Source organism: Gobio gobio (assembly GCF_949357685.1).
Source record: "Gobio gobio genome assembly, chromosome: 14".
NCBI lineage: Eukaryota > Metazoa > Chordata > Actinopteri > Cypriniformes > Gobionidae > Gobio > Gobio gobio.
This window is the reverse complement of record NC_137107.1, coordinates 47,310,428-47,338,016: the sequence shown is the minus strand read 5'-3', so window position 1 is coordinate 47,338,016 and position 27,589 is coordinate 47,310,428. Positions and strand designations below refer to the sequence as shown.

The window sequence follows — 27,589 nt, the reverse complement described above, 5'->3', positions numbered from 1 at the left end:
AAGAAAACATGCAAGCGTTCTTTTGCCTTTTTAAGAAAGCATTTCATTTATTCTTTTTGAGGCATCGTTTTTCACCTAGACATATTTAACAGCGCTTCGTCAGACGTAACATCCCGCCTTTCACAAATACAACAACAGCTGTTTTTAAAATCCTATCCAATGGTTGAAAAGAAAGGAGTAAACACGGTCACTAGTAGGTTGTGACGGCTCTCAATCAAAATGTGGAGCGGATTCGTTCCATGTAGAAAACGAATGGATAATTCGGTAAATTGGTTATATTCTTAATATATAATATAATATATAAGACTGTCAATGAACTAATTTCATGTTGCTTTATATTTTATTCGTTCATTATTGGACTTGGTCAGATCTGATGCCTGCTGCCTTTGGGCTCAGTGATGTTGAATTTAAATGACATGTACAATGTTACATTGTGATGTAATGGTGTTTTCTGGAAGGGACTAAAGAACAAAGTATTTTTGTCATCTGAAAGGAAGAATACATATGTTTTTATTAAGTTAGATAGACATTGTGTAACAGTTTCAGGTTATGTTTTAGTGTCGGTAGCATGTCCCACATTGTCCCACACAAACTTAGTAATTGTCCCACATTTGGTTTGTTTGATGGTGGTCACCCTAAAGTTGTCTGATTTAGATTTATCCCCCCAAAAAATAAAGTCACAGTCTGATAAACACAGTGAATTAAATCAGTTAAAGATACACTATAACTTTTGGCGCTTAAAGGATTAGTTCACTCCAGAATTTAAATTCTATGATAATTTACTCACACCCATGTCATCCAAGAAATAAGGGTCTTATCTAACAAAACTATTGGCCTTTTTATAAAGATAAGAAAAATAAATAAATAAAAAATAAATAAAGATATTTATTTTTAACCACAAATGCTCATCTTGCACTACCTCTACGATGCATCACGCATTACATCATCACGTTGGAAAGAACAAGCGGTTATAGTCAAGTATCCCGAGACGTTTCCCTTGATTTCATGTAAACAAGTTTATTCATCAAGTCATGTCATGTGTTACTTTTTATTTTTCTTAGTCTCAAAATGTACAGAGCATTTCTTTAAATGTAAAAACAAATATTTAAATGCAAGAATATATTTTCAAAATGTTCTCAGTGCATCATTTCTGTTTGTGCTCATGCATAATTAATAAAAAAATAATTTAACTCCTTAAAAAAACGTACTCGGTTACTCACGTAACCTCGGTTCCCTGAGAGAGGGAACGAGTATTGCGTATGGGAAAACACCTTTTCTCGAGAATATGAAGCAAAAACTTTATTCTATAAAGTGTCTATGTAAAACGCAGTGCCGCTGCACAGCCGATAGACCTGCGCGCTGATTGGCTGTGCAGTGGGAACTGCATGAACCTATGGCGAGGCGGCAGAGAGAGCGAACCAATAGGGGTCGCTAGAATTCCCGCCGAACAAGGTCTCTAGAATTACCATATCTAAGGCTATAAAAGACCGTGTTTTGCCATAGGAAATCAGGTTAAAAATCGACTGAAGCAATACCCTGAGAAGCACAAGCACGGCGCGTTACGCAATACTTGTTCCCTCTCTCAGGGAACCGAGGTTACGTGAGTAACCGAGTACGTTCCCTTTCGAGAGGTCTCTCGTATTGCGTATGGGAACCCAATTTAAAACGCTGTGCGTGCTTAACTGACCCAATGGCCTGAGGCACGTAAGATGGGTAACAGTGAGTCACAGGAGACCAACAAAGTGGGTCTCTTGAGAGGACATAAAGAGTATATAGGCCGGATAGAATCGGGTCATATGATATAGAATCATGACCGCACATAGATATATAGTGTAACACATGTTATGAAAGCTCCAACATGCTTGTGAGAACTTATCATGTATGAATAACAGGGAGACCAGACGCATCGGTGACCATGCCCATGATGAGACCATGCCTCTAGTTGAATGGGCTTTAATGCCTATAGGGCAAGTAAGGTCTTTCAGCCTTCTGGCCCCTTTAAGAAAGCGTACTATAAGTTCGCTTTTCCCCAGTGATTGTCCCGCGACCTGAGCGTGATAAGCTGCTATGGCGGCAACGTACACTTTGAGCGTGGAGGGGGAACGACCCGCGTCCATTAGCTCTTGAAGGAAGGCGAGCACTTCTCGGTGGAGCCCGAGGTCCTCCACGGCCTTAGTGAGCACTCGGATCATCTCCGTGTCAAAGCTGGCTCTAGCGTTAGTGGCAGTCTGCATCGAAGCGGGCTCCGAGACAGAGTCTGACCACTCGCTGCCAGATGCAGTCAGTGAAAGGCTGTCCTCCCCCTCTTCTTCATCACCTACTGGTCCACCGAAAGAGACAGAACAGGCCACTGCAGGTGAGGGGCGCTGTTCCTCCTGGGTGAACTTCACCAGGGAGAGCGAGGCACGTGGAGAAGTACTCGGCGTGCAGTCGCTCGAACGCTCAGGTGGCCTCTGGTTGCGACGCTTCTTTTTGTGCGGTCAGAGGAACGCGGTCGGGGCGGAGACATTGAAGCTGGCGAGGTGAGCCCGAAAGGTCTGCAGAGCCATCTCGTTGCACTCGGGGCAGCCGCCCTCGTTGAGTGCAGTCTCAGCGTGTTCGCGTCCGAGGCATGCCACACAGATGATGTGGCGGTCCCCGCAGAGGAGAGGTGCTCGGCACGAGGAGCAGGAAAAGCGAGGCATTTGTAACAACGCTCGCGCTCTTTTTGAGGTGGGTTGCAGCGGCAACACACACAAATAACACAGACAGAAATAAAGGATATATCGCCGAATGGTGCAGCTGGAACAGCAGGCGTCTGAAGGCGGAGACCGAGCGGGAATCCGACGTCCTCAGGGCTGCAGAGAAGTTCCGCTGAGTGCTGTTCGACGGCGGGGCTTCACTTCCGGAGGTCAACGAAGGTTTCGCTGAAGGAGATTAGATCTGATTTCCTATGGCAAAACACGGTCTTTTATAGCCTTAGATATGCTAATTCTAGAGACCTTTTTCAGCGGGAATTCTAGCGACCCCTATTGGTTCACTCTCTCTGCTGCCTCGCCATAGGTTCATGCAGTTCCCACTGCACAGCCAATCAGCGTGCAGCTCGCGCTGGTCTATTGGCTGTGCAGCGGCACTGCGTTTTACATAGACACTTTATAGAATAAAGTTTTTGCTTCATATTCTCGAGAAAAGGAGTTTTCCCATACGCAATACGAAAGGGAACAAAACATATCTCTTCATAAATGACAACATTTTACAGCAACACTAGTTTCATGAACTATTACTGACCCTGCCAAAATGTCCTTTGACAAATGATCAAACTTCACTACTAATTTTAGCAAATTACCATCTTAATTCACTATGGTTTCCAAAATTACAGCTTTTGCTGAATCTGAATGTCAAATTATTTACTTGAAAGTGTATTATTTGTAAGTGGTGGATCCGAACATGAACATTTGCTCATTTAGACGCCTTCTGGCAACGGTTTTTCTTATGATACTGTAGACTAGATGAATGGGTGAAAGTCTTCCCACATGAAGAGCACTGGTGCGGCTTCTCTCCAGTGTGAACTCTCTCATGAGCTTTCAGGTTTCCTGACTGAGAGAAACTCTTTCCACAGTCTGGGCACTTGTACGGTTTCTCTCCAGTGTGAATTCTCTGGTGTGTTTTTAAGTTGGCTGATGTAATAAAGGTCTTCCCACAGTCAAAGCACACATAAGGTCTCACACCAGTATGAACACGCTCATGCACTTGTAAATGATGCAGCAGTGAAAAACTCTTTCCACAAAAAGAACAAAAGTGAGGCTTCACAGAAGAATGAACTTGACGGTGTGATCTTAAGTTTGATTCCACAACAAATGTTTTCTCACACTGATCACAGCTGAATGATCTCACTCCAGAGTGACGGTGCAGATGATCTTTGAAAACGCCTTGGGATATAAAACTCTTTCCACACTGAGAGCATGTGAACGGTTTCTCTCCAGTGTGAATCCTCATGTGTGTCTTAAGGTTTCCTTTACATGTGAAACTCTTTCCACACTCCGAGCATGTGAACGGTTTCTCTCCAGTGTGAATCCTCATGTGTGTCTTAAGGTTTCCTATCTGAGTGAAACTCTTTCCACACTGAGAGCAGGTGAAAGATCTGTTGACTCCAGATTGTCCAGCTTGTTTTTGGGTGAAATTCTTTTTAGTCTGTGAAACTGTGTTTCCATCTCCATTTTCTATCTTCTTTTGAAAATGATGCCTTTTATCTTCATTCACTTCCATGAAGTCTAAAAATTAGAGACAATCAGAGAGCCCCAAATTATCAAAGTTTACCTCTTAATGTTCCTCATCAGTCATTAAAGAGAATGAAGCAAAACCTGCTTGTTCCTCTGTCTTTCAAAGTTACTTTGAAAAGTATTGCATTACAATATTGAGTTACTTTAAAAGAATGTTACTTTTGCACATCTAGGCTGGGCTTGTTTGCTTTCGTATTTTTATTTTTAAAAAAGTTATATTTTTGTGCAAATGTAAAGACTCTTTCACACCAAAATTGATACAACAAGCCTCAGGCTGAAGGAAATGAACAGTAGAGGGCGCAAATCTAACAAAACTTTTAGCTCTTCTGGATAACAGAAGGACGCAGGAGAAAACAGTTTAACACTTACTTAATTTTTGCTTATGGTTTAACTGAATCATCGAAGGTCAACAGCAAGCAAACTGATCAATAAAGTGAGATTAAATGCATAAAAATGTTTGTTTTATTCAACATATTTATTTAATTATTGGAGGTTTGCGTAGTATTCTGATTTAGCATTTGACTGATTTTATTCAGTTTGAGGAATACTGAATCTTTGTGCAAGTGAGATGAGTAAATGCCTGCTCACATTTAGTCTAGAACTACAATAACCATCATGTTCACACACAAAGCCTCTGCACTTACGATTTCTCTCAACTCTGGGACAAGTGAGCTGTCCGTCAATAAATGGGTAACTAGCTTTACTTAATTAGAACAAAGTAACTAGCTTTACTTAATTGAAAAAGTAAATCAGATATTTTGTTGTGAATTTTAAAAGTAATGGTTACTTGAAAAAGTAATCTGATTACATAACTCATAAATGACAAAATACATACCCCCAACACTGGTCTCTTCAAACTCAAACTCCATCTTTACAATAGTATGTCTGTAGTTTCTCCTGGAGTAATTCCTCCTGCTTGCTTCTTCTCCTGTGGGTAGATGGGAATATTCTCAGCATTTAAACTCTTGTGAAAGGTGGTGGAGGAAGTACTGAATCTCAGTACTTAAGTAAAAGTACAAATACCCAGAGATATATTTACTTTAGTAAAAGTAGAAGTACCACAATGACAACCCTACTTAAGTAAAAAGTACCTGATCTTAAATGTACTTTAAAGCTACACTATGTAACTTTTCCGTCCACTAGAGGTCGCCTGTTCAAAACAAAGGCGTAGTTTGATGACGGCACGTTTGAGCGCAGAATCTTGGGACATGTGGTCTTCACCTCACAGCCGGTGGAAAACAGTCAGGATAGGACTCGGGCAGAAATCATGTTCATGGATGCGATTATTAACATTACTGTAGTGAAGCAGAGCAGGACCGAGTGTTGTGGAGCTGAGCAAGGCCGCAGGAGCGATTGAAGAGCGGGACTGTTATTATGGCATAGTCGCCGGCGGGACTTTTATTATGACACGGTTGCCGGCGCCACTTCCTCTTTTCCAGTCATGAGTATGAGGTAACGCAACTCTGTTTATCGTATTAGATATATCTGAGTGTGTTGAAAAGGAAGTTATGACGTTCGCTCGGCGGCTGCTATGACACTTGTTCACACTGCAGTGAGAGTAAAGTGTTTCACTGAATAAAACCGGAAACCGAGGGTGACGCAGATATGACGCAATCGACAGGCGACTCCCTCACACGCATAGCTCACACGTCCCGGTTCCTTGGTTAAAATAGCAATTTCTCACGATTTACAAATAGTTGGAAACATTTGGGATATTCTAAGTACTCAACTGAACAAAATATATAACACTGGCCTAGTGGTTTCTGGATATTTTACTGCAAAAATCCTACATAGTTCACCTTTAAGTATTAAAAGTAAAATTACTTGCATAATTTATTCTCTTAATGTCTATATTCTAATAATAAAAAATAAAAAAAAGGCCGTAGGCATATTAACTAAGTTAGTTTTGGGTTATGTGGGTAAATGTGCTTACCCTCTGTGGCCCAGTTTACATTCGGATTTACAATTCTGGTTATCAGGGTGATCTGCAGAGTTAAATATCATTATTCTGAAGCAATATTCTCACTATATAGTGTTCAGTGAACAGCTTTGGCGTATTTAAATCTGCATATTTAAATCTGCGTATTTAAAGGGCATTTTTCCCCTAATCTTATTAAACATAGGATATGCTTCTGCTTTCCTTTTATATTCTTAAATTTTATCAATACAATGAATTAGAATAAGACAATATAGGGCTGTTACCAATCAAATTAAATAATTTACACTTGATGAAATGATGTTATGAGATTTAAATATTTTTTTGAATACAAATAAGAAATGTTGGAAAGAATCTTTTAATATGAAACTTAACTGCCAGTAGGTGGCGGCAGATATTAATGAGTGAATCATTGAGTCGATTCGTTCAAACAGCTGATTCGTTCAAGAATGAGGCAGTCGTTAATGAACCGGCCATTGAATCTTTGATTCAACCGATTCATTCAAAACACCGAATCATTCAGTAACGCTCTGTTGCTGCTTTGTTTGGAACTATTTTCGCTGCTGAAATAGAACAAAAACAGTATCAATATATTGTATCTAAAATGCAAGTAACTTTTTGTTAACTGTTTATAGGACTGTCAGTGTCATATGAAATCAGTGACGAAACGTTGTAGAAATGTAGTAGAGTAGAAAGTATAATAATTGCTGCAGAATGTAACAAAGTAAAAGTATAAAGTATGCACTATTGATTCTACTTAAGTAAAGTACAGATACGTGAAAAATTTACTTAAAGCTACACTGTGTAACTTTTTTAGTCTATTCTTAGCTAAAAACACTTAGTTCTTTCAAAAATATATGTGCTCATTAATGTATATTTACTTCTTTCAAGTAATAAAGTATTCTCGTAAGTTAATAATATGCCATTGAAAATACATAAGGTAATGGGATCTAACGGTGGTCGCCATGTTGCCCCTCCATCTTGAAAGTACATTAGCCAAAGAGGGACATACCCGTAAATTCAAGCTTCGCATTTCGCGTTTTAACCGGTTTTAATACTCGATGGCACTGTACAAAATTCTCTGCCTCGCGCATGTGCGCGTCAACTTGTTCAGACTTGTCTGGTGCATGTGCAGAGAGTTTTCATCTCAGCAGCTCCAGTAACAGAGTTATACGGAGTTTTCCTGGCTTGTTTATTCCTCAAAAGTCTGTTTTTCCTTGTGTGGTATTTCTGTGCGTTAATAATTCCGTAAGTAATAATAGTTATTGTCATTGTAGATGTGTTTCAGAGTGTGTCATCGCGTAATTCAGTTGATGTCACCTCAGAAGTATTTTTGTGTCAACATACAATAGCATAATGCTCACCTATTTGAATAATCATTCAGTTATTTTGTTATCAACAATGTTCATTCGTTTTTAGAAAATATTTGCTTGTAATGTATGTTGATGGAAATATGTATCAGGTCTGATCGGCATATTAACAATTGTTATACAGAGCGCACTGCAGTGCTAACGTTAAAGCGGCGCACACACTTTTGTAACCGGACACCGCTTGTTAGCAGCGGCAGCTCCGCTCCTTTTAATGCAGCTGCATTTAGCGCCTATATATGGTACAATAAGCTCTGGTTTACGGTTTTATTATACAAATGTAACGTATAAGTATAGTTATACAGTTCTTGACTGTGTATGTATATTTACCATCCTTATTTGTTCTCTCACAGAAACCACATTTATGTACATATCCACGCAAACCTGTTTATGCCTTGCAATTGGATGACTGAATAAACATTACTATCATCAAAGTTCACTCTGGATTAGCTGCAGTTCTTTCTAGCCGAATAATTAGGCCAGTTGAGTTCCAACCATCCCACTGCGCACAGAATATCCCACAGGCACCGTGTCGAATGTGGACGAGGTCGAACTGGAAGCCATGTTAATCTTGGACTAAATCGGCCACCGTAGGAGTTGAAACGAAATCGGAATTGAGAGAAAAAGAAACTAAAATACACTGGATGGTCATATACCTTTTCACCACTAGATGGGGGAAAATATCACACAGTGTAGCTTTAAGTAAAGTAACAAAGTATTTGTACTTCGTTACATTCCACCACTGTGTGGGAGCGGCTTCACTGATTGAAGGTGTGAATTGTGGTCGCTGTTGCTCATTTAGCAGATGATCATCACACTTACAATCACTTTCAATTATTCATGGTTTAAATGAATTGATTGCTGTAATCAGACATCGATTAAATGTGGGAATGAGTGCAAAATACCCTGGTGGGAAAAAACTACACCAATGTATTTAAAATGCATGAATTTCATACTAAGTATACTACAAACCATTAACATATTTACTGACATAATGCTTAAGACTTACAGATATAAATATTATAATTAAACTTAAGTTGGACATTAGCACTATTTCTGAATAACTTAAGTACATTAAGTAAAAAAAAATGTCCACCTTTAAGTAAACCAAAGTATCCCAAAAGTACAATTGCATGGGATTCATATTAAGTACATAAATATGTAAATGTATTTGTAGTATACGTTGCATAAATGTATTTCAAATACACTTCAGTATATTTATTTTTCCCTAGCGTAGAGACAAATGAACAGTTTGCCATTCAGATGTGATTTACCTAAATCTATAGTTATTTCTGTCACTAAAGACTAGCATAATTTACAGCAGCACATTTAGAAAATGTTGTAAAATAAAAATGTCACATGGTATATCTGTCATTTCAAAACAAATGTCCTGGTTAAGCATTAACGCGAACTAGTGTGATAAACAATGCAATTTATTTAGTAAAACTGACAAAATTAGCCACAAATATTGTTTTTGTTTTTTTCACTTAAAAACTGAGGTACATTAGCTCAGATAAATTAGGCCTACGATTGATCATATCCAAAAATAAATACAAAACCTGAGAAATAGATTGAATCCAATATTTGGTGATAATCTAGCATATTGAGAGATTTAGAAGCAGTTTTTTGCAGGCCATTCATTTTCAACACAGCACAAGGGTTCACTTTGATGTGCTATCTATTGAAATACAATATCGTCACACTATAGCAACACTCTCTCACATATTTTGCTATTGTAACTGTGCTTATTTCCGTCGTTGGTATAATTTAGAGATCTGGTCGTGATGAAATATATAATTGAGTATCATCGGCATAACAGTGGAAACTAAATCCATGTTTTCTTATAATATTACCAAGTGTCAGTACATATATTGAGAATAACAGAGGGCCTAACACAGATCCTTGCAGCACTACATAATTCACTGACATCATCTCAGATTTTCCCTGTTTAAATAGACAAGATGTTAACGGTCTGATAGGTACAATCTAAACTTTAACGCCTGTCCCTGAATACCAGTGTAATTCTGTAGTCGATCTAAGAGTATTTTATGATCTATGGTGTCGAATGCGGCAAAACTACTAAGAGTAAAACTAGTATTGACTATATAGTATAACAAGTATATATTAGTAATGGGCGATATGAACGATATGCGATATAAACGATACAAAATTGTCCTACGATAGAGATTTGAATTATATTGCACTATCGTGATAATGCATGATGACGCAATCTACCCGCAAAATTTAGAGCCATGAGCTGCAGCGCGTCATCATAGTCGTCATCTTGAGGAAACATGGCTGAAAGTGAAACGGAGGAGCTGGTGAAAAAGACCAGTGCAACATCTATAATTTGGACTTGGTTCGGATTTAAGGCTTCCGACGAACCACAACAAACTATTCTCTGTAGAGTGTGTGGGGCAACAGTTCCGGCAAAGAGGGGTAACACGACAAATCTGTTTTACCACCTCAAAACTAAGCATGTAACAGAATACCAGCATTGCCACAGGCAATGCAGCCAACCCCGAGATCCAGTACAAAGAACGCTGGACAGAAAAAACAGGAACTGATACAGACCTCAATCCAACAGTCATTTGAAAAAGGTACTTCTTACAGTAGGAAGAGCCCGCGATGGATTGAAATTACCAGGGCCATAATTGTTTACTTGTGCAAGGATATGGTTCCTTTTCAGACGGTAGAGAGACGCGGCTTTAAAGCGTTTTCCATACTGTCCCAACTTTTTCTGATTTGGGGTTGTATAAGCAAGACCCTCTGCCCACAGCTGGAATTCACAGATGCGCTGTCTGGAGAAGATTATGTCAGTGTGTCGTACATCAAACCTGTTCTCCACCTTTTTAACAACACTGTTCTTGCCACAGCTGATGATGACACAGAGCTGACCAAGGACATGAAAAGAGTCATCCTAGAGTACTAGGAGAAGTACTCAGACCCAGAAACGGTTAATCTGCTGGATATGGCCTCCTTGGTCGACCCACGGTTTAAAGATGCATATATAGCTAATGACCGCCAGGAGTTCATCAAGACCAGAGCAGTCGCAGAAATTCTGTCACTGTTGGAGGTGCAAGCTGAAACGGTCACAGAGCCACACACAAGCACAGAAACTGCAGCTGAAGGTGCTGAAGCTGCTGAAGTAGCTGTTGAGAGGCAATCAAAGAAAGTGAAACGGAGCCTGGAAAGCTTTTTCAAAAAGGCCTCTGATGAGACAGCCCTTCTCGCTGACAGAGAGGCTGTCGAAGTGGAGCTAAAAAGTTACCTTAAAAGTTACCTGCAGGTTGATGGAGAGACTGACCCACTGGACTGGTGGGGCTGTATCAAGCAAATTTTCCAAGGGTGGCAAGACTGGCCCAGAAATATCTCTGTATCCCAGCCACAAGCGCTCCTTCAGAAAGGGCATTTAGCATTGGTGGTAACATTGTTACATGTCACCGGTCTCTGTTGAAGCCAGAGAATTTGGACAAGCTTGTGTTCCTGGTGAATAATCTTTAGGGCCTAACAAATGACAAATAGTGTAAACAGTAAACACAAAATCCCCAAGTGCCCGATTTAAAGATTCGTTGTTGTGTTGCTTTTTATCTGAAGGGAGACATCAGTTTTTCAGTTCTTTGCATTCTTTTGTCTCCTTTAAGAAAATAACTGAAACTAATTTGGTGCGTTCTGCACTGTTTTGCACTTTTTACCGTCTATGGCATCATGGCACAACTGTAAAGAAACTTTTATACTTGAAAACGTTTACGTGCCTTGTACTGGAAGTATTTTCTTTATTGAAAAAAATTGTGCTTTCATTTTGCACTATATTATCTTTTCATTTGAGGTATCTGTGCACTATTCTTTGAAGATTTTTTTAATTTAAAATAGCCATTTTATTTTATTTTTATTTTATAAATAACATTTGCAAGGATGTTATATATTATAAATAACAAAACAAGAGATAGTAGGGATTCTCTTGTGTAACATTTAGCACTCTCAGACTTCATTCGGCCTGTTTTGAAGGATACATCGGATGTATCCTCCGCAGCCTTAAAATCACCCACAATCCTTTGCCCACATTTCAATTCACAAAAATAAACTGATGGAAAATGAGTCAGTACTGAGCTTGTCTGAGTTTGTTATGAAAAGTAAGACAAAAACGTTTTTGGATATGAAAGTAAACAATAAGATATCGCCCATCCCTATTAGGATACAGACGGTTTCAAAATTCTGTCATTAATTACTAGGAAGAAAAATATCTTAATTTGTGTTCCGAAGATGAATGAAGGTCTTATGGGTTGAAAGTGAGAAATACAATTTGGGGGTGAACTAACCCTTTAAGGACCGTGTAATGCCGTTTTCTGTACAATAGCCTATATAAATGCTTGTGCACTCGCCTTTCAATCATGCAGTGCGTCAGAATAACATATTTCTTTGTTTCATAATAAATGTTGGGAAACTTACACTTGTAGACAAAGTACCCTCTTTGAGATTGATTGTATATGAATGCATCACAAAAATCCCGTGCTCTATGGGCACTGCCATTGATAAAGGATAAAGTGAAAGTTGTTTTACACTCCGTGATAATGGCCTATTACATACCTAATTTAAATATTTTGCGGGAAACATAAATCCGATCAGTTAACCAGATGGCGACCACTTGATGTGTATAAGAATAAGTTACCTCTAGTCTTGAGTAGAATATTTCTGATAAGCAAAATAAATTAGATTAGACACTGCTCTTGTATGCAGTCAGACTGGATATTAGAGTTGCTCCGATTCCGATACTAGTATCGGAAATATCACCGATACCACAACAAATTCTGGCATCGGTATCGGCGAGAACTTGAACCCATGTACCGATCCGATACAATTTTCTTAAACAAGACCTAGTTATGACCGCGAGCTTTGCCTAACCACTGCGCGGTTCTTCTTCAGGAAGTTGTGCTGTGTTGCCACAAGCAACCACTGTTTAGAGCAGCGAAGAAGAAATTAAAATGCGTTAGCAGTAGGCTATGTACACTGTTTAGCAGTATTTCGTCTCTGTGTGGATGGCGGGCCCCCGTGCACACACAGGCGCGTGACACTCGCTTGCTATCTTTGTAATCTCTGCCGTGTGTCGCTATCAAGCGGCAACCTCCCCCAGTTTCTCTACGTCCAGTCTATGGTCACTGTATGAGGACATAAACTGTCACTTCATGAGAATTTAACCGTTTCATTTGAGAAAACTGTCATATAAGGAACACAGACACTAAATATCTTCACAGCAACCCATCAAAATAAAAGTTTGGTTTACATTATTTTTAAATTGACAGAATATATTAGGCCACTGTTGTACAGTAGATTTAGCTACGTCTCTACTAATAATAATAATGCCTAGATGGTTGCTTATTTTTCACTTGTTTTGTTGTAAAGAGATTATTTTCTGATTAATATATCATTTTTATATTCCTACATTTATTTGTTGCACTGTTTTTTAAACAGTTATATTGTAAAACTAAAATACCTTTATCAGTTTGTGGCTGCATTTGAAGTTATTTTTCGCTTAGGCAAAATAAATAATATTACTGTCAAATGCATGTCAGATAATAAAAATACTATAATAAATACAGTAGTTCACTATGTATTTGTTCATGTTTTATTAAGGGATATGCCTGAAGCACACCATAAAATAATTCTAGCAATTCACACAGGGCTAGTAGTATATACAGACACACAATCAGGTATCGGATCAGTACTCGGTATCGGAATTGGTATCAGGAAGGGAAAAAGGGTATCGGAACATCTCTACTGGATATTTAAGAAGCATTCAAGGCTTTTTGGCATTCACTGTTTTTGCGCTGGTGTCATTTGCTCTCTGCTTTATATCATGTTATCCAAGAATAGTACTTCAAAAATGTGTTTCTACTGAGTAGTGCGCCATACGATCCACTAGCCAGACCGATAAACAAACACAGACCGAAAGTTAACGTCGGGTCAGGCGGGTAACGTGGCAACGCGCGTGCATCCGATGAAATCGTCTATATAGAAAAATGTAGTATTGGTGCATATTGATTCAGAGCTGCGTCATCCGAAGTCCTCCAGGATTCTGCATCATCTCTTCACAGGTGTTGGTCATCTGAAGTCTTCATAAGAGGCTGGATCCAGACGGGAGCTGACATACTCACTAGTTACCTCAGGATGCTCATCAGATAAAACAGAAAAGCAAATGGAAACTGGCATGGCTAAATGGGAACTTTGAGCAATGGGAAACTTTGGGCTCACTTAGATAACTTTGGGCAATGTTTTTTTTCATGAGTCCGAAGATGAGATAATTGGGTGAAACTCCTCCCACATGAAGAGCACTGGTGCGGCTTCTCTCCAGTGTGAGTTCTTTCATGACCTTTCAAGGTTCCTGAACGTGCAAAACTCTTCCCACAGTGTGAGCACTTGTACGGTTTCTCTCCAGTGTGAATTCTCTTGTGTTTTTTAAACTGTGCTTTTGTAGTAAAGCTATTCCCACAGTCAAAGCACATATAAGGTCTCACACCAGTATGAACACGCTCATGCACTTTTAAAGAGTTCAGTTGTGAAAAACTCTTACCACAAAAAGAACAAACGTAAGGCTGCACACCAGAATGAACTTTAAGGTGTTCTCTTAAGCCTGATTTCAGAACAAATGTTTTCTCACACTGATCACAGCTGAACGATCTCAGTCCAGAGTGACGGCGCAGATGATCATTGAGATTACTTTTGCGCTTGAAACGCTTTCCACACTGTGAGCATGTCAAAGGTCTCTCTCCAGTGTGAGATTTCATGTGTTTCTTAAGCTCTGATTCATGCACGTAAAACATCCCACACTCAGAGCATCTCAGAGTGACTGCATCTCCATCTTCATTTTTGAAATCATGAGGTTTTTGAAACGGATGTTGTTCTTCTTCATTTTTATATGTCAGTTTTCCATCTTCATTTTTGAAATGATGCTGTTTGTCTTCATTCACTTCCATCCGGTCTAAAAATGTGATGTAAAGAAAAAAGTAATTCAGAAAGCATCTTAACACTTAAAAGTAGAGGTCGACTGATTCATCGGTTTTGCATCAATAGCTGATTGGTGGAACAAAACAAAAAAATCCACACCGATAGTTTTTCCGGGTTGCGTCTGTTGCTGGAGCGGCTGAGAAGGGTGCGCTGACATTACACAGTACGAGAGCGTTGAGAAGGGGAGAACCGATCGTTTTGTGTCTTAAGACATCAATGTGTCGTCACAAGCCGCAGGGTTTAATTTGGATGTCTATGCACGTTTTTTTTACTGAAAGATTTTGCTACCAATCACATGCATTATACAACTGACAGACTGCAATCTTTATTTGTGCCCTGGGGGTAAGCAGATAAACATCACATTTTCATTTTTGGGTGAACTATCCCTTTAAATAGTCAAATACTCACAAAAGTATGTACAAAAGTAAAGTACCGTACTGATGAGTATGCACGTAAACACAGTCGGCCTTAAGTGAACGTATACAGTTGAGACAGTTGTGTAACAGTATATATGACATACTTTGTGGGCAGAAAATGTCAGTTTTAACCTTAATTGCAATGATTAATCTGCATTTATTTTATCAGGGAAGACATCCTGTATTATTTAACATTTGATTCCTTATCAAGTTTCTTTAGTATTTCTTACCTCAATACTAATGTTAGACCTTCCTGAAAAAAAAAAAACTTAAATTATTAATTTTATTTGTCTCTTTATTCTAATTTACTTAAAGTATTGTTTTTCATGCTGCTAAGTTTTGGAAGTTATAGATTACTAGAAAAATATTTATCAATATGTTTTTTAAATCCCATTCAAATTATTTGTAAAACGAATGCCGTCATTTTAAATGTCTCTCTGTTACGGCGGAGCCGTTGCTAAACATTACAGCTGCACTTCTCACTAATTTCAGATACTCAGTGATTTGATTCTCAGGGTGCTTTCACACTAGCAGTTTTGATGCGCATCCGGGTTCAATTGACGTCAGAGTTTGGTTCGTTTGAATGATGTGAACGCTGTCTTCCGAACTCAGGTGTGCCCCCGTGAACCGAACCTGACTCCGCTTAAAATGGGTGGTCTGGGGTTCAGTCCGTTTAAACTCCGGTACGGTTCGCTGCGGATGTAAACGCAATCGTACTAAATCACGGAAGTGAACAGCTATTAATAACGTATGATTTGATAAAAATGTGTGTTTGTGTGCGTTTCACTCATTTTCTTGTAAGCAGAGAGCTGTGGATCTCATTTCTGCTCGTCTTCAGGGTTCTTTAGAGCATTTGCAGTACATTTACAGCAGATAGACGCAAGTGTCATTACGTACTGAAACTTTGGAAACAAAACCAACGGTTCAAAAACAAAAATATAAAAGTGATGTGAGCAACGCTATGCATTTTGTCGTCTTCATGCTCGCTATCGTTACGAAACAACTGGGTAAACAGCTGCCGCTTTTATGACGCAAACGCACCCCGGTACGGACCCAAAAAATATGATATGAACACAGTCCAGCGGGGGCAGGAGGAGAGGGGGAGCAATCGAACTCCGATTCGGTCCAGGCATTTGAACCAAGTGTGAAAACACCCTCAATTGTCCATCTCACAATAAAATTTAATTCTTAGGTTTTAGTAAACAATAAGCTAAATAGCGCCTCCAGAAGGAAATTAACATTTCATATGGATTATATTAGCAGAGAGCATTTATTTTCTATTTGAATATGTTCATTGTTCAAGTAGACATTTCAAACTTTATATATTTCTCATGTCAGTGAGGCAAGCATACACTGAGTTTCGGTTCTTTTTATAGATAGACAGCAGAAAGTGCATTTGTTTTCTTATTATTGTGAGTTTACATAAATAGAAGTCAACCCATGACAGTTTCAAATGATATATTACACTTATCAAAGAGTATTTTAAGTTGAAAAGAGGGAGTTGTCAATGTGAAACCTCCAAACATTTGGAATCTGAGAAGCCCTGAATGTGCTCTTGATATCCAGACTTAATGTGACAAATTCACTATAGTGGAAAAAAATCTACATCTGGGTCTCAAGAGGATTTGTCAGTTTTCATCTTAATGTTCCTCATTAAAGAGAATGAAGGAAAACCAACCTATGTGTTCCTCTGTCTCTTCATCTTTTATTCTGCAGGGTTCTTCCTCAAACTCCATCTTTACAATAGTATGTCTGTAGTTTCTTCTGGAGTAATTCCTCCTGCTTGCTTCTTCTTCTCCTGTGGGAAGATGGGAATATTCCCAGCATTTAAACTCTCATGAACGGCTGTGGGAGCGACTTCACTGACTGAAGGTGTGAATTGTGGTCGCTGTTGCTCATTTAGCAGATGATCATCACACTCACAATCACTCTCAATTATCCATTCACTTATTTTCTGAGAGATTCACAAAATGAACCGACTCGTTAAGTCGTTTGGATTTAGATTTCTCCAAATAAATGATAAATGAATGTACTCACAGTGTGAAAACATCAGATTTAGAGCAGAATGAGCGGCTCTGTTCCACTTCTCATGTTTATGTTCTTCCCTCGCTCACTTCTCTTCTTCTTCTAGACTCGATGTGTGTCGTTGCTTCGGTTGCTCGAGCGCCTCCACTGGCGGAAAATAGTCACTATTAAACTATCTAACCTCCATAGATTATGTACAAAACAACCAAGATACGATCTTTTATATTATTTGAGATTATACAAACACTGTTTATCTCCCCAAATAGGTTTGATTCGGGATAAAGATTCAAACTTCAAATATCTGCTACGGTACACCTATAATACGTATTTATATTAGGACTATTTTAGGCAAACCGGAGTAACCGAGGACCTGCGTGACTCCTCATAGACATAAAAAGAGAGAAGTAGCTCCGGCTACAATGTTCTTCCAAGGCGCATTACATTTTGTTTAATTATTAACTGATTTAATTCACTGTGCTTATCAGACTGTGACTTTATGTTTATTAGGAGCAGTGGCGGCTGGTGATAATTATTTTTGGGGGGGCATTTTTTTCCGGGGGGGGGGGGGGGGGGGGGGGCAGTATAAAGATTCATGTTTACTAAATTCAAGCATTAAATTAAATTAAATTCAAATTTATTTGTAGCCTATAGCGCTTTTCATATCATTACAAAATTTATGATTTATACATATCATTTCAAAGCAGCTTCACAGAAAATGCATCTACATTACAATTTAAATTGATTTGTACATGCTATGCATTTCAGAAATGCACATATACAGAGCACACAGATTAGCTAACTATCTATTATTAATCAATATAATAACTATGGCACAGAAATAAGAATTCATGTTGTTAATGAATAGGTGATATAGAGATGAGCATGGAGGAGAAAACAATGTCTTCACTTTTTACACATTCATTTCCCACATATAATTGAATGAGGAAATGAAAAACAAAAGAAAACAGCCACAACAGACTAGCATGTTGACTACTTGAACATACATTTTGCTCTCCTTTCTTTCTGGCCAGCAAATTTCTCAATGACTCTCTGATTAAAGTCAGTCATCTCAGTAGTGTCATGACGTTTGCATTGTTCAGTCAGATTAGTTCAGTCTCTTATCCCCGTTGATGTCCACAAAACTTCAGTACCGACACTTTGAAATAAAAGACAGGGAAAGCAATAAAGGCCATTGCTAACAACACATCCAACCAGCCACCTACATTTCTCATAACAAGCGCGTGGAGCTCAGAGTGCAGCTGCGTCCTGTCACTGGCCTGCTGCTGCTGGATTTGGAAATCGTGTTGGTCCGGTTCGGGATCTTCCAACGAACTGCTGCCATCTCTACGAAACTGATCATCCTAAAGGTTTTGGCGGAGTCGGAGTGACGTCGCCCGCGCACTTTCGCTTTAGTGGCCAAGAACGGAAAGTTGAATGACAGGTGACGAGAACCAATCAGATTGGATAAAATAACACGCATTCCAATTCTGATTCGCCAGGGACGCAACGACCTGCGTCCGGATGAGGATCTTTAAGAACCAATTAGAGACCAGCTTCAGGTCACATGCTGCCCGTATTTTTTTAGTCTCAGATAGACATCCATTTGTCCGGCGTCCCTCACGCAACTAACCGCATGAAACATATTGAAGAACATAAAATAGTTAACCGATCAAAGCCAATTTTTATTAAATGCAGAGGCTCTTACTAACAGCCAGCACATCATATGAGTAAACTATTTTATTTTTATTTCACTTTTATATCATTTTTGTATACATGTATATTTCTGGAATTTTGATGGGGGCGGCGCCCCAGCGCCCTCTATTGACCAGCCGCCACTGATTAGGAGAAATCTTAATCAGACAACTTGTGTTGAGGCTCTCAGACAGAAAAGATTGGGGTTTTTAAGGCAAATCTTCAGGGTAAATGCAAATGCAAACACCTAAGCAGATATTTGACGTTTGAATCTTTATCCCGAGTCAAACATATTTGGGGAGATAAACAGTGTTTGTATCTCAAATAAGATAAAATATCTTATCTTGGTTGTTTTGTATATAATCTATGAAGGTTAGATCTAGAAGAAGAAGAGAAGTGAGCGAGGGAAGAACATAAACATGAGAAGTGGAACACAACCGTTCATTCTGCTCTAAATCTGATGTTTTCACACTGTGAGTACATTCATTTATCATTTATTAGGAGAAATCTAAATCCAAACGACTAAACGAGTCGGTTCATATAGTGAATCACTCAGAAATTAATCAAAACTAACGTAAACGCTTGTGAAACGTGAACTCGTTAAAATATTAATATCTGTGACGCTGTGTGCACAGAGAGAGACTGTTGTGTGTAGACTGTAAGTATTTAAAATGTTTAACTTTTTAAAATGTTTGATGTTTAATATGAATAAATAGCGCTAATAAACGGCCGTCGATGGCATTCTCAAGTGAAACGAGTTGAGGCTTGGACCCAGAAAAAGGCGTTCCTCACGTCACGACTTAACAAGCGGATATGTAGTTATGGCAATAGTTGGACAGCGCCACAGATGTTCCTCTAAATGCCGCCATTTGCTTTTATTTCAACCACGTGATCTTCAACATGAAACTCTTTGTTCAAAATGTACAAATATTTATATAATGAGGCAGTACATTATGATTCCATCTTCCAAACCGTGTTTTTGTCTTATCCTGAATCACTGCAGTACGCCTATAATAAGTGTTTATATTCTGACTATTTTAGGCAGAGCATACTTGGAGCCTGCAGCTACAGTCCCGCACCCAGAGTCCCGCACACTCTAAAAAATAATTCAGTGGCTTAGTAAATATCACAGTAAAAATGAACTTTATTAACTTAATAAAATTTCTAAATATCATTTATTTGATGTTTTGAGTTGAACATACCAAAATAATTGACTAAAAATCCAACAGTTAATTTTGTCTCAAATTTACAGTTATATTTAAGTTTTTTCACTGAAAGAATTTAGTGTTCGAATAACCAATTATTTATTTCAAATATACTTAATATATTTGTGAAATTTCTATCAAAATATTTGAGAAAGGAGAATTAAATCGATCTGTTTCAAGAACCACAAATATTTTACTTAATTCAAATCAAGATTATTAATATTTAACACGCACTGAAGAAATTTAGTAAGTTCACTTGATTATAACACTGCACCCCTCCCCGGCCCCTTGACGTGACGACAGCTCGACGGTTGAGTGAGCTCTGCTGTTTGAATTCTCTTCAGTCTCCAGAGCAGTTCCTTCTCCTCAGCGTCGCAGAATTGGAACCTTAACCTCTGTGAAATTCAGATTTGTGTGTTTTATTTTATCTATAAAATCATTACTGAGCTTAAAAAAATTTTATTTAATGCAAAACAACATACAGGGACGCAATGTGAGTAAACGAGTGCTGCATCTGTCTTTGAAGCCCCTGGTGCCTTGCTCAAAACACATGACTTTATTCCCTAAGATAATGAATATAATTAATTTGGATGATAAAATGTTCTTAAAACTGTGCACTGTTTGTTTTATTTGCAGGTTATGGAGTCAGGCGCGTTGCAGCATCTTTGAGCTACGAGTGAAACGCTGGACGGCGGTCTGAAGTTCAAAGTCCACCCGCAGACCGCGAGTCCATCTCAGGCTCGAGAAACGACGCTGATACGGTGGAAATTGGATAACAGACAGGTTGATTACACTTGAATTATTTTTAAATGTTTCATTTTTACTTCTAAAATGTTTGTTACATGAGTTTAAATGTTGTAAAATATTGTATGTCAAAACTGTAATATATGCTGTATTGCTTTACTCATCGACAATAAAGGCCATTGTCATGTATAAGTGTGGTTGTGTGGAGTATTTTACAAAGGTTTAACTTTAGAGGAAATTAAAGTTATACTATAAGAGTTAATATTACTAATAAATAAAAACAGTTAATTTTACTCTTAAATATTGATTTTTAAATGTTTTTCCTCCCATTTTTTCCACTCAATTTTATTTGTAAATGTACCACATGTAGGCCCGGTTTCACAGACAGGGCTTAGACTAAGCCAGGATTAGGCCTTAGTTCAATTAGGACATTTAAGTAACTTTTATAAACATGCCCAAGAAAAAAACATTACTGGTGTGCATCTTGAGACAAAACAATGCCACTGACATATTTTAAGATTTGTCAGTGCAAGATTCTTTCAGTTAAAACATCTCAAACATGCATTTTAGTCTAGGATTAGCTTAAGCATTGTCTGTGAAACCGGGGGGTAGTTACACAGATCTACTTAATTTTTTTTTATACATCAGCTCATATGGTGTATGTAATTGATTTCACTGCTTTAAAATTTACTCAATTTTATTAGGGTAAAAATGTTAGGGTGTAAAAATATTAGGGTTTCACCAAAAAAATCTATCTCCATAGAAATTGCCCCGGTTGTCAGTGAACTAACGTTACAAAACTAGTGAAAACTTCACTTACAGTGAAACTATCTAAATCAAAACATTCATTTGGCATTTGATTTAAAAATAGTATATAAACCAGGTGAGTTTGCAAGTTTACCTAGCATGATGGCTATAATAGCTGAACTTGCTAAGCCAGCTGTGTGTCATCATCTTACCCAAACATTGGAGTGTCCGTGCTCAACTAAACTAGCCATAAGGCGGAGGCGGTATCATGCAGGTGAACCGAACAATGGTGTAATGATTCAGTTCGACTCCCAAGACAAGACGATGCTCACCCGACTGGCCAATAGGAACGTGGCCCCGCCCATGACACAATTCTCACAGTGAAATCAAAATCTGACACGAGAGCAAGAAATTGCATCGAGAGCGAAGAAAAGCGTTTCGAGAGAAACGGTATTTTTTTTTAGAGAAAATGATTTCACACTGATAGCAAAAATATATATATTTGAGAGTTTTTTCAAAGTATTTTGAGAGATTTTTTTTCTCAGAAATAATTAAAAAAAATTCAAATGTATTTTTTTTAATGTTCTACGAGAAAATACTTTCTCTCAAAACTTTTTTTTGTCTCAAATATTATTATTTTTTGCTATTGGTATGAAAACCTTTTCTCTCAAATATTTTTTTTTCTCTCATGAAATGCTTTTTTGCTATCATTGTGATAACTTTTTCTCTCAAACTTTTTTTTTTCTCTCGGATCAATTATTTTATCGCATGTAATAAAGACACAAATCTATCTCCATAGTATGTCATAGTAAACGTTTTTAGAGTGCATTCTCAGACCCCTCGTTTTTTCGACACAGCGCATCCTATCAAATTGGATCGGGTAAACATCTTTGCAATGAAGGACTTAGGCCGAAACGTGAGTAAAGTCAATTTGAGAATTTGAGAAGATCCGTCCATGCAGCAAAAGCATAATAATAAGCATACATTTACAAAACACACAGTATGTATAGATCTAAAAAAAATATAATCAAAACATTGTCCATTAGTTGTATTAGTTTACATATGTTAGCTGTATTGAGAACAGATTTGAAGCTGCACTTGTAGTTCAATAAGAAAATACATTTTGATTTGGTTAACTATGCTATACATTTATTCTTAATCTAGGTCTTTGTAGCTGTCTATTCTTGTGCACTTTCTTTCCCAAGAGCAGCTGCATAGTAAACATTCCTGAGGTAAATCAAGTAAAATATAAGACATCCGTCAGCTGCTTCTCAACACAATTTGTATAAATTAAAATATGCGAATGTTACAGTTATTACCATAACCATTCATAAATACTCTAGTTTGTATAATAACTATGAATATTCAAATGCATACGTAAACTCCTCCGTCGCAGAGCTGTTTAAAAACTCTTCAAACAGCTCTGCTCCATTGTTAGTTCAGACAGGTGATACGACCGGATGCGACGCGCGATGACAGGTTGGGTGAGTTTTCACAGGTTGGGTGAGTTTTCACTCTCCACTTCCTAGAGTGACGTGTCGATGTTCCCTTCTTCCCTACGCCGTTCGCAGTACCCTTCGAACTGAACATGTTCGCTCCCTTTGGATTGGAATCACACTTAAGATGGCGGAATACCCTCTGAAGTCCACTTCGCAGTCCACTTACGGTCGAATGCACCCGCACCCGTCTCCAGCTACCGAAGCAACGACACATCCGAGTCTAGAGAAGAATAAGTGATCGGGGGAAGGAACATAAACATGAGAAGTGGAACACAGCCGTTCATTCTGCTCTAAATCCGATGTTTCCACACTGTGAGTACATTAATTTATCATTTATTAGGACAAATCTAAATCCAAACGACTAAACGACTCGGTTATCTCTCAGAAATGAATCAAAATGAACCGAACCGAACGATGTTGTTCACTACGCTCGAGAAACGTAAACTCGTGACCGGTTTTCAAATTACATTCAAATTATTTATGAAGATTATGAGTTGTGTTAATTTTATGTAGTGAACAAGTATAACATGTTAAACAGTTTTAAATCATATCTAAGAGCAACATAATTAGCTAGGAGTTGGAATTTTTTCTAAACAGTTGTTTGAGCAAAACACTTAGGGCGTTTTCACACCTGAAAGTCCGCACCAAGGTCCGAACCGAAGTTCACGTTTTGATACATTTGATACTTTCGGTTAGTTTTGGTTTGGTTTCACATTGCAATTATGCGAGCGCACTAAAGAACTTTACGTGACACACTTGCGTCCACTCGTCATCATCTATGTGGGCTGCATCTTGACAATAGGCTTGTTTGAGATGCGCCTCGCCTGGCCTGAAATTCAGCCGAGACTAGGCGGCTGCAGTGAGGGGAGGAGTGAAAAAAGTGCAGGCAAGCCGGACAGTTCCCTTACGAGAGTACTCTCGTATTGCGTTTTGCTAAAACGCTATGGGGGAATTCCTTTCCTCGAGATATTGAAGCAAATTTTTATCCAAAAATACCATGTACACGCAGTGCAGCTGCACAGCTCTCAGCAGGAAGCAGCTGCGTGCTGATTGGCTGTGCCGCTGCAACTGCAGCAACCTATGGCGAGACCGTGGGGCGGGACGGACCAATCAGGTCCTTCCAAATTCCCGCCACAAGGGGCAACAGAATTTGCATAGCCTAGGGTATATAAGACCCACTCTCGCAAGGTTAGTCAGATTAATTCTTCTTCAGCGACTTGCAATCGTTGAGCTCCGGATCGAAGCCCGCCGTCGACACGCACCCAGCGGAACACGCAGCCTGAGGATGTCGGATTCTCCGCCTTCAGCCTGCCTTCCAGCTGCGCCATCCGGCGTTAAAATATCCTTTATACTATGTATGTGTGTTTATGATATGTGCGTTGCTGCCAACGCCACTTCTAAGAGCTTCTAGCTCTCCACCTCTCTTCTCTCGTGCCGCCGCGTGTTTACGCCGCGAACAGAGAACATTGGTCCTCCGCCGCTTCAAATAAAGCCGAGGACAGACGGAGCGCTCCTCTTCTCTCGTTCCGTCGCGCTAAGGCGCCGCGGACAGAGAATGTGATACCCCACGGAGCTCTCCCTTTCTCTCGTTCCGTCGCGCTGAGAAGCGCCGCGGACGGAGAAGGTTTTCCCCGCTGCACTGATGACGCCGCGGGCATACAGAGTTTCACTCCTTCCTCTCTCATCCCCACCGCTTTAAATGGCCGTGGACAGAGAACATTATATCCCCGCTGCGGACATACAGAGCTCTCCCTTTCTCTCACTCCGTCGCGCTGAAACGCGCCGCGGACCGAGAAGGTTATATCCTCGCTGCGCTGATGACGCCGCAGATATATGGAGCTCTCCACGCGCCTCCCTCTCTCCTCCGCCGCTCTAAATGGCCGTGGACAGAGAATGTTATTCCCGCTGTGCTAATGGCTCCGCGTGCATACGGGGCTTTTCACTCGCTCCTTCTCTTACTCCGCCGCCCTGAAATGGCCGCTGACAGAGAATGTGATACTGCCGCCACGCGGATGGAAGATGTGCACTTCTACACACGAGTGAACTCAACATAAGCTCTCCTCACTCTTCCTTCTCTCTCGCCCCGCCGCCCTGATATGCCGCGGGCAGAGAATGCTTGAGGAGAGACATGCGAACTCAGGCTGCTGGATATACCGAGAACGCGCTTACGTCACAGCCGTTCTCGCTGCAGCGCGCGCTTGCTGCCAAAGGTAAACAGCCTTATATGGCAGCGCGCGCTCTCTGCACAGCGCGCGTTCGCTGACTAGAGCGCGTCATAACACGCGCTCTCCGTCTGAGCATAACGAGGTCATAAAATGGCTGCCAAGCTTGCGCCTTTTTTCCCTCAAATATCACTTCTCCCAGTTCCCCTATTCAGGCGGCTGGAGTGGTTCAACACTGTAGGCAATGTGTCCACTACATAGTGTGCACTCCTGCATAAGCACTGTTAATTCAGTGCCACAAATCACTCAATAAACATGATATTCTCCCAGTTCCCTTAGTTCAGGTGACTGGAGATGTAACATTGCAATAACTAGCCTGTGGCCAAACATGCTCAGTTGCACATTGACGCTGTTATGCGTTTACCACTGTGAATTCGCTCGCTGGCGTACGCCGCGAATACACTAATGTAGTGGCGCCCATTATACAGTGCGCGCCACCACACATTATTTACAATGAATCAGAGCTTTCTAGTGGCTAGGTAGACCCGCGCCTGCAGAGCACGCGCTATCCATTAGCCCTGCCGCTAACGTGCATGTGGACTAATCCGCAAGAATGCGTCCACTTTACAGTAACACTATCTAAACACAGTGTTACGAGTTCGTCTGTAGGCAGGTGCCAACATCAAAGTTGTACCCCTACACTCAAGCACTTCCTATGTTCCCCAGCTCCCTGCACTCAGGCGGCTGGAAACATTATTCCTACAATCGACGAGCCCGCAAACAAACGCGCTCGCCTGTATACATTTCCCCGGCGACACAAAGCGTTCGCCACTATTCTGCGTTCTCCGGCCCCCTGCACTCAGGCGGCTGGGAACACTATTTCCCTATTTACTATTATGAGCCCGTGAGCAACGTGCTCTTCTGTACACAAACACAATCCCCTTGGTAAGCGCCACTTCCAAGGCGACCCAATAAGGCGTGCGTCACCATTCAGTGCACGCCGCCTCTCACAGTGCTACTAGCACAATGCATCCGGGCTACCAGGTCCCTGTTACTCAGTGACCCGCCCCACAAATTAATTCAACCCTTGGCTTTGATAACAAGGTTACTCGCTACAGTTCGCTCGCAGACCACCGTGCTTTCGCACTGTGGTAGAGACAGCGGTGAGAAGTGACATGAGTCACGTGCTTCGAACCGAAATATCAAACTGTTAAATAAAGGGAGCGGTGGAAACCGTGCACCCCTCACAGAGCGAGTCAGGCTTTTACAGTCGCTACTTCCTTGTGCCAAAAGAAGGGTGGTGGTCTCAGGCCATTCTAGATTTCAGACATCTGAACAAAGCCCTTATGAAGCGCCCGTTCAGAATGTTGAGAATGAAACAAATCCTCGCGCACATCCGCCGGGTGATTGGGTTTTCACTGTGGATCTAAAGGATGCCTTTTTCCACATACAAATAGCCCCTCATTACAGGCCATTCTTGAAATTCGCCTTCGAGGGGAAAAGTTTACCAATACAAGGTGCTACCTTTTTGGTCTATCTCTGACTCCCCGCACAAAGTGCATGGAAGCGGCGCTAACCCCGCTGAGGCTTCGGGGAATGAGAATTCTCAATTATCTCGACGACTGGCTTATAATAGCTCCGTCAGAGATACAGTTATTAAACCACAGATCTGGGCTTCTCAACCATTTAGAATGCTTGGGACTCAGAATCAACGTGGCAAGAGTTTATTGTCTCCCACACAGAAAGTTTCGTTTCTGGGAACAGTATTGGACTCACTGCAGATGAGCGTGCGACTGACGTCACAGCGCGCGCTCTCTGTTCAGAACCGAGCGGTTTCCCTCAGGTCCGGTGCACGCATTCCTCTCAAACACTTTCAGAGGATGCTGGGTCTTATGGCCTCGGCGGCGCTAGTTCTCAGACTGGGTCTGTTGCACATGCGCCCCCTACAGCACTGGCTGAATCGCCACGTTCCAGCTCACGCATGGCTCTCGGGCCGATTGCAAATCAAGGTAGACCACAGCTGTGTGTTGGCTCTGGCTCCTTGGAAAAATCCCGTCTGGTACCAGACGGGCGTGAGTTTGGGCACTGTGACGAAGTGGAAAGTTATCTCGACAGATGCATCCAACCTAGGTTGGGGAGCCCTTCACGAGGGCAGGCCAGTCTCCGGTCTCTGGTCAGACTCGGAGAAGAGCCTTCATATAAACTGTCTAGAGATGAAAGCGGTCACGCTATCGCTAAGAGCTTTCCTTCCGTACATAAAGCACCACCATGCCCTGGTCCTAACGGACAGCAGGTCGGTGGTAGCCTATATAAATTGCCAAGGCGGTCTGAAAATAATCGATCTGCACACAATGGCGTAAGAAGTCCTAATATGGGCAGAGCACAATACGCTGAGAGCGACTCATGTGCCAGGCATTCTGAATTTGGGTCCGGACATGCTGTCCAGGTGCAATTCAGACAATTGGGGCAGTTCTTGGAGAGGCAAAAGTGGATCTTTTCGCCTCACAAGGCTATGCTCAATGCCGAATATAATTC

General features: G+C 40.4%; 1 protein-coding gene across 1 annotated transcript; it reads right to left on the bottom strand.

Moving 5' to 3' along the window:
- Positions 1-677: 677 nt before the first annotated feature.
- LOC307137132 (uncharacterized protein) lies at positions 678-17,122 on the bottom strand (the record flags this gene model as incomplete). The annotated part of the gene is made up of 5 exons (XM_079834614.1): positions 17,018-17,122; positions 16,659-16,778; positions 5,095-5,187; positions 4,103-4,250; positions 678-684 (listed from the first exon to the last, which is right to left on the bottom strand). Exons 2-5 carry the CDS (start codon positions 16,714-16,716, stop codon positions 678-680), a joined length of 306 nt encoding a protein of 101 aa, XP_079690740.1. The 5' UTR covers positions 16,717-16,778; positions 17,018-17,122.
- Between the last annotated feature and the right edge of the window lie 10,467 nt (positions 17,123-27,589).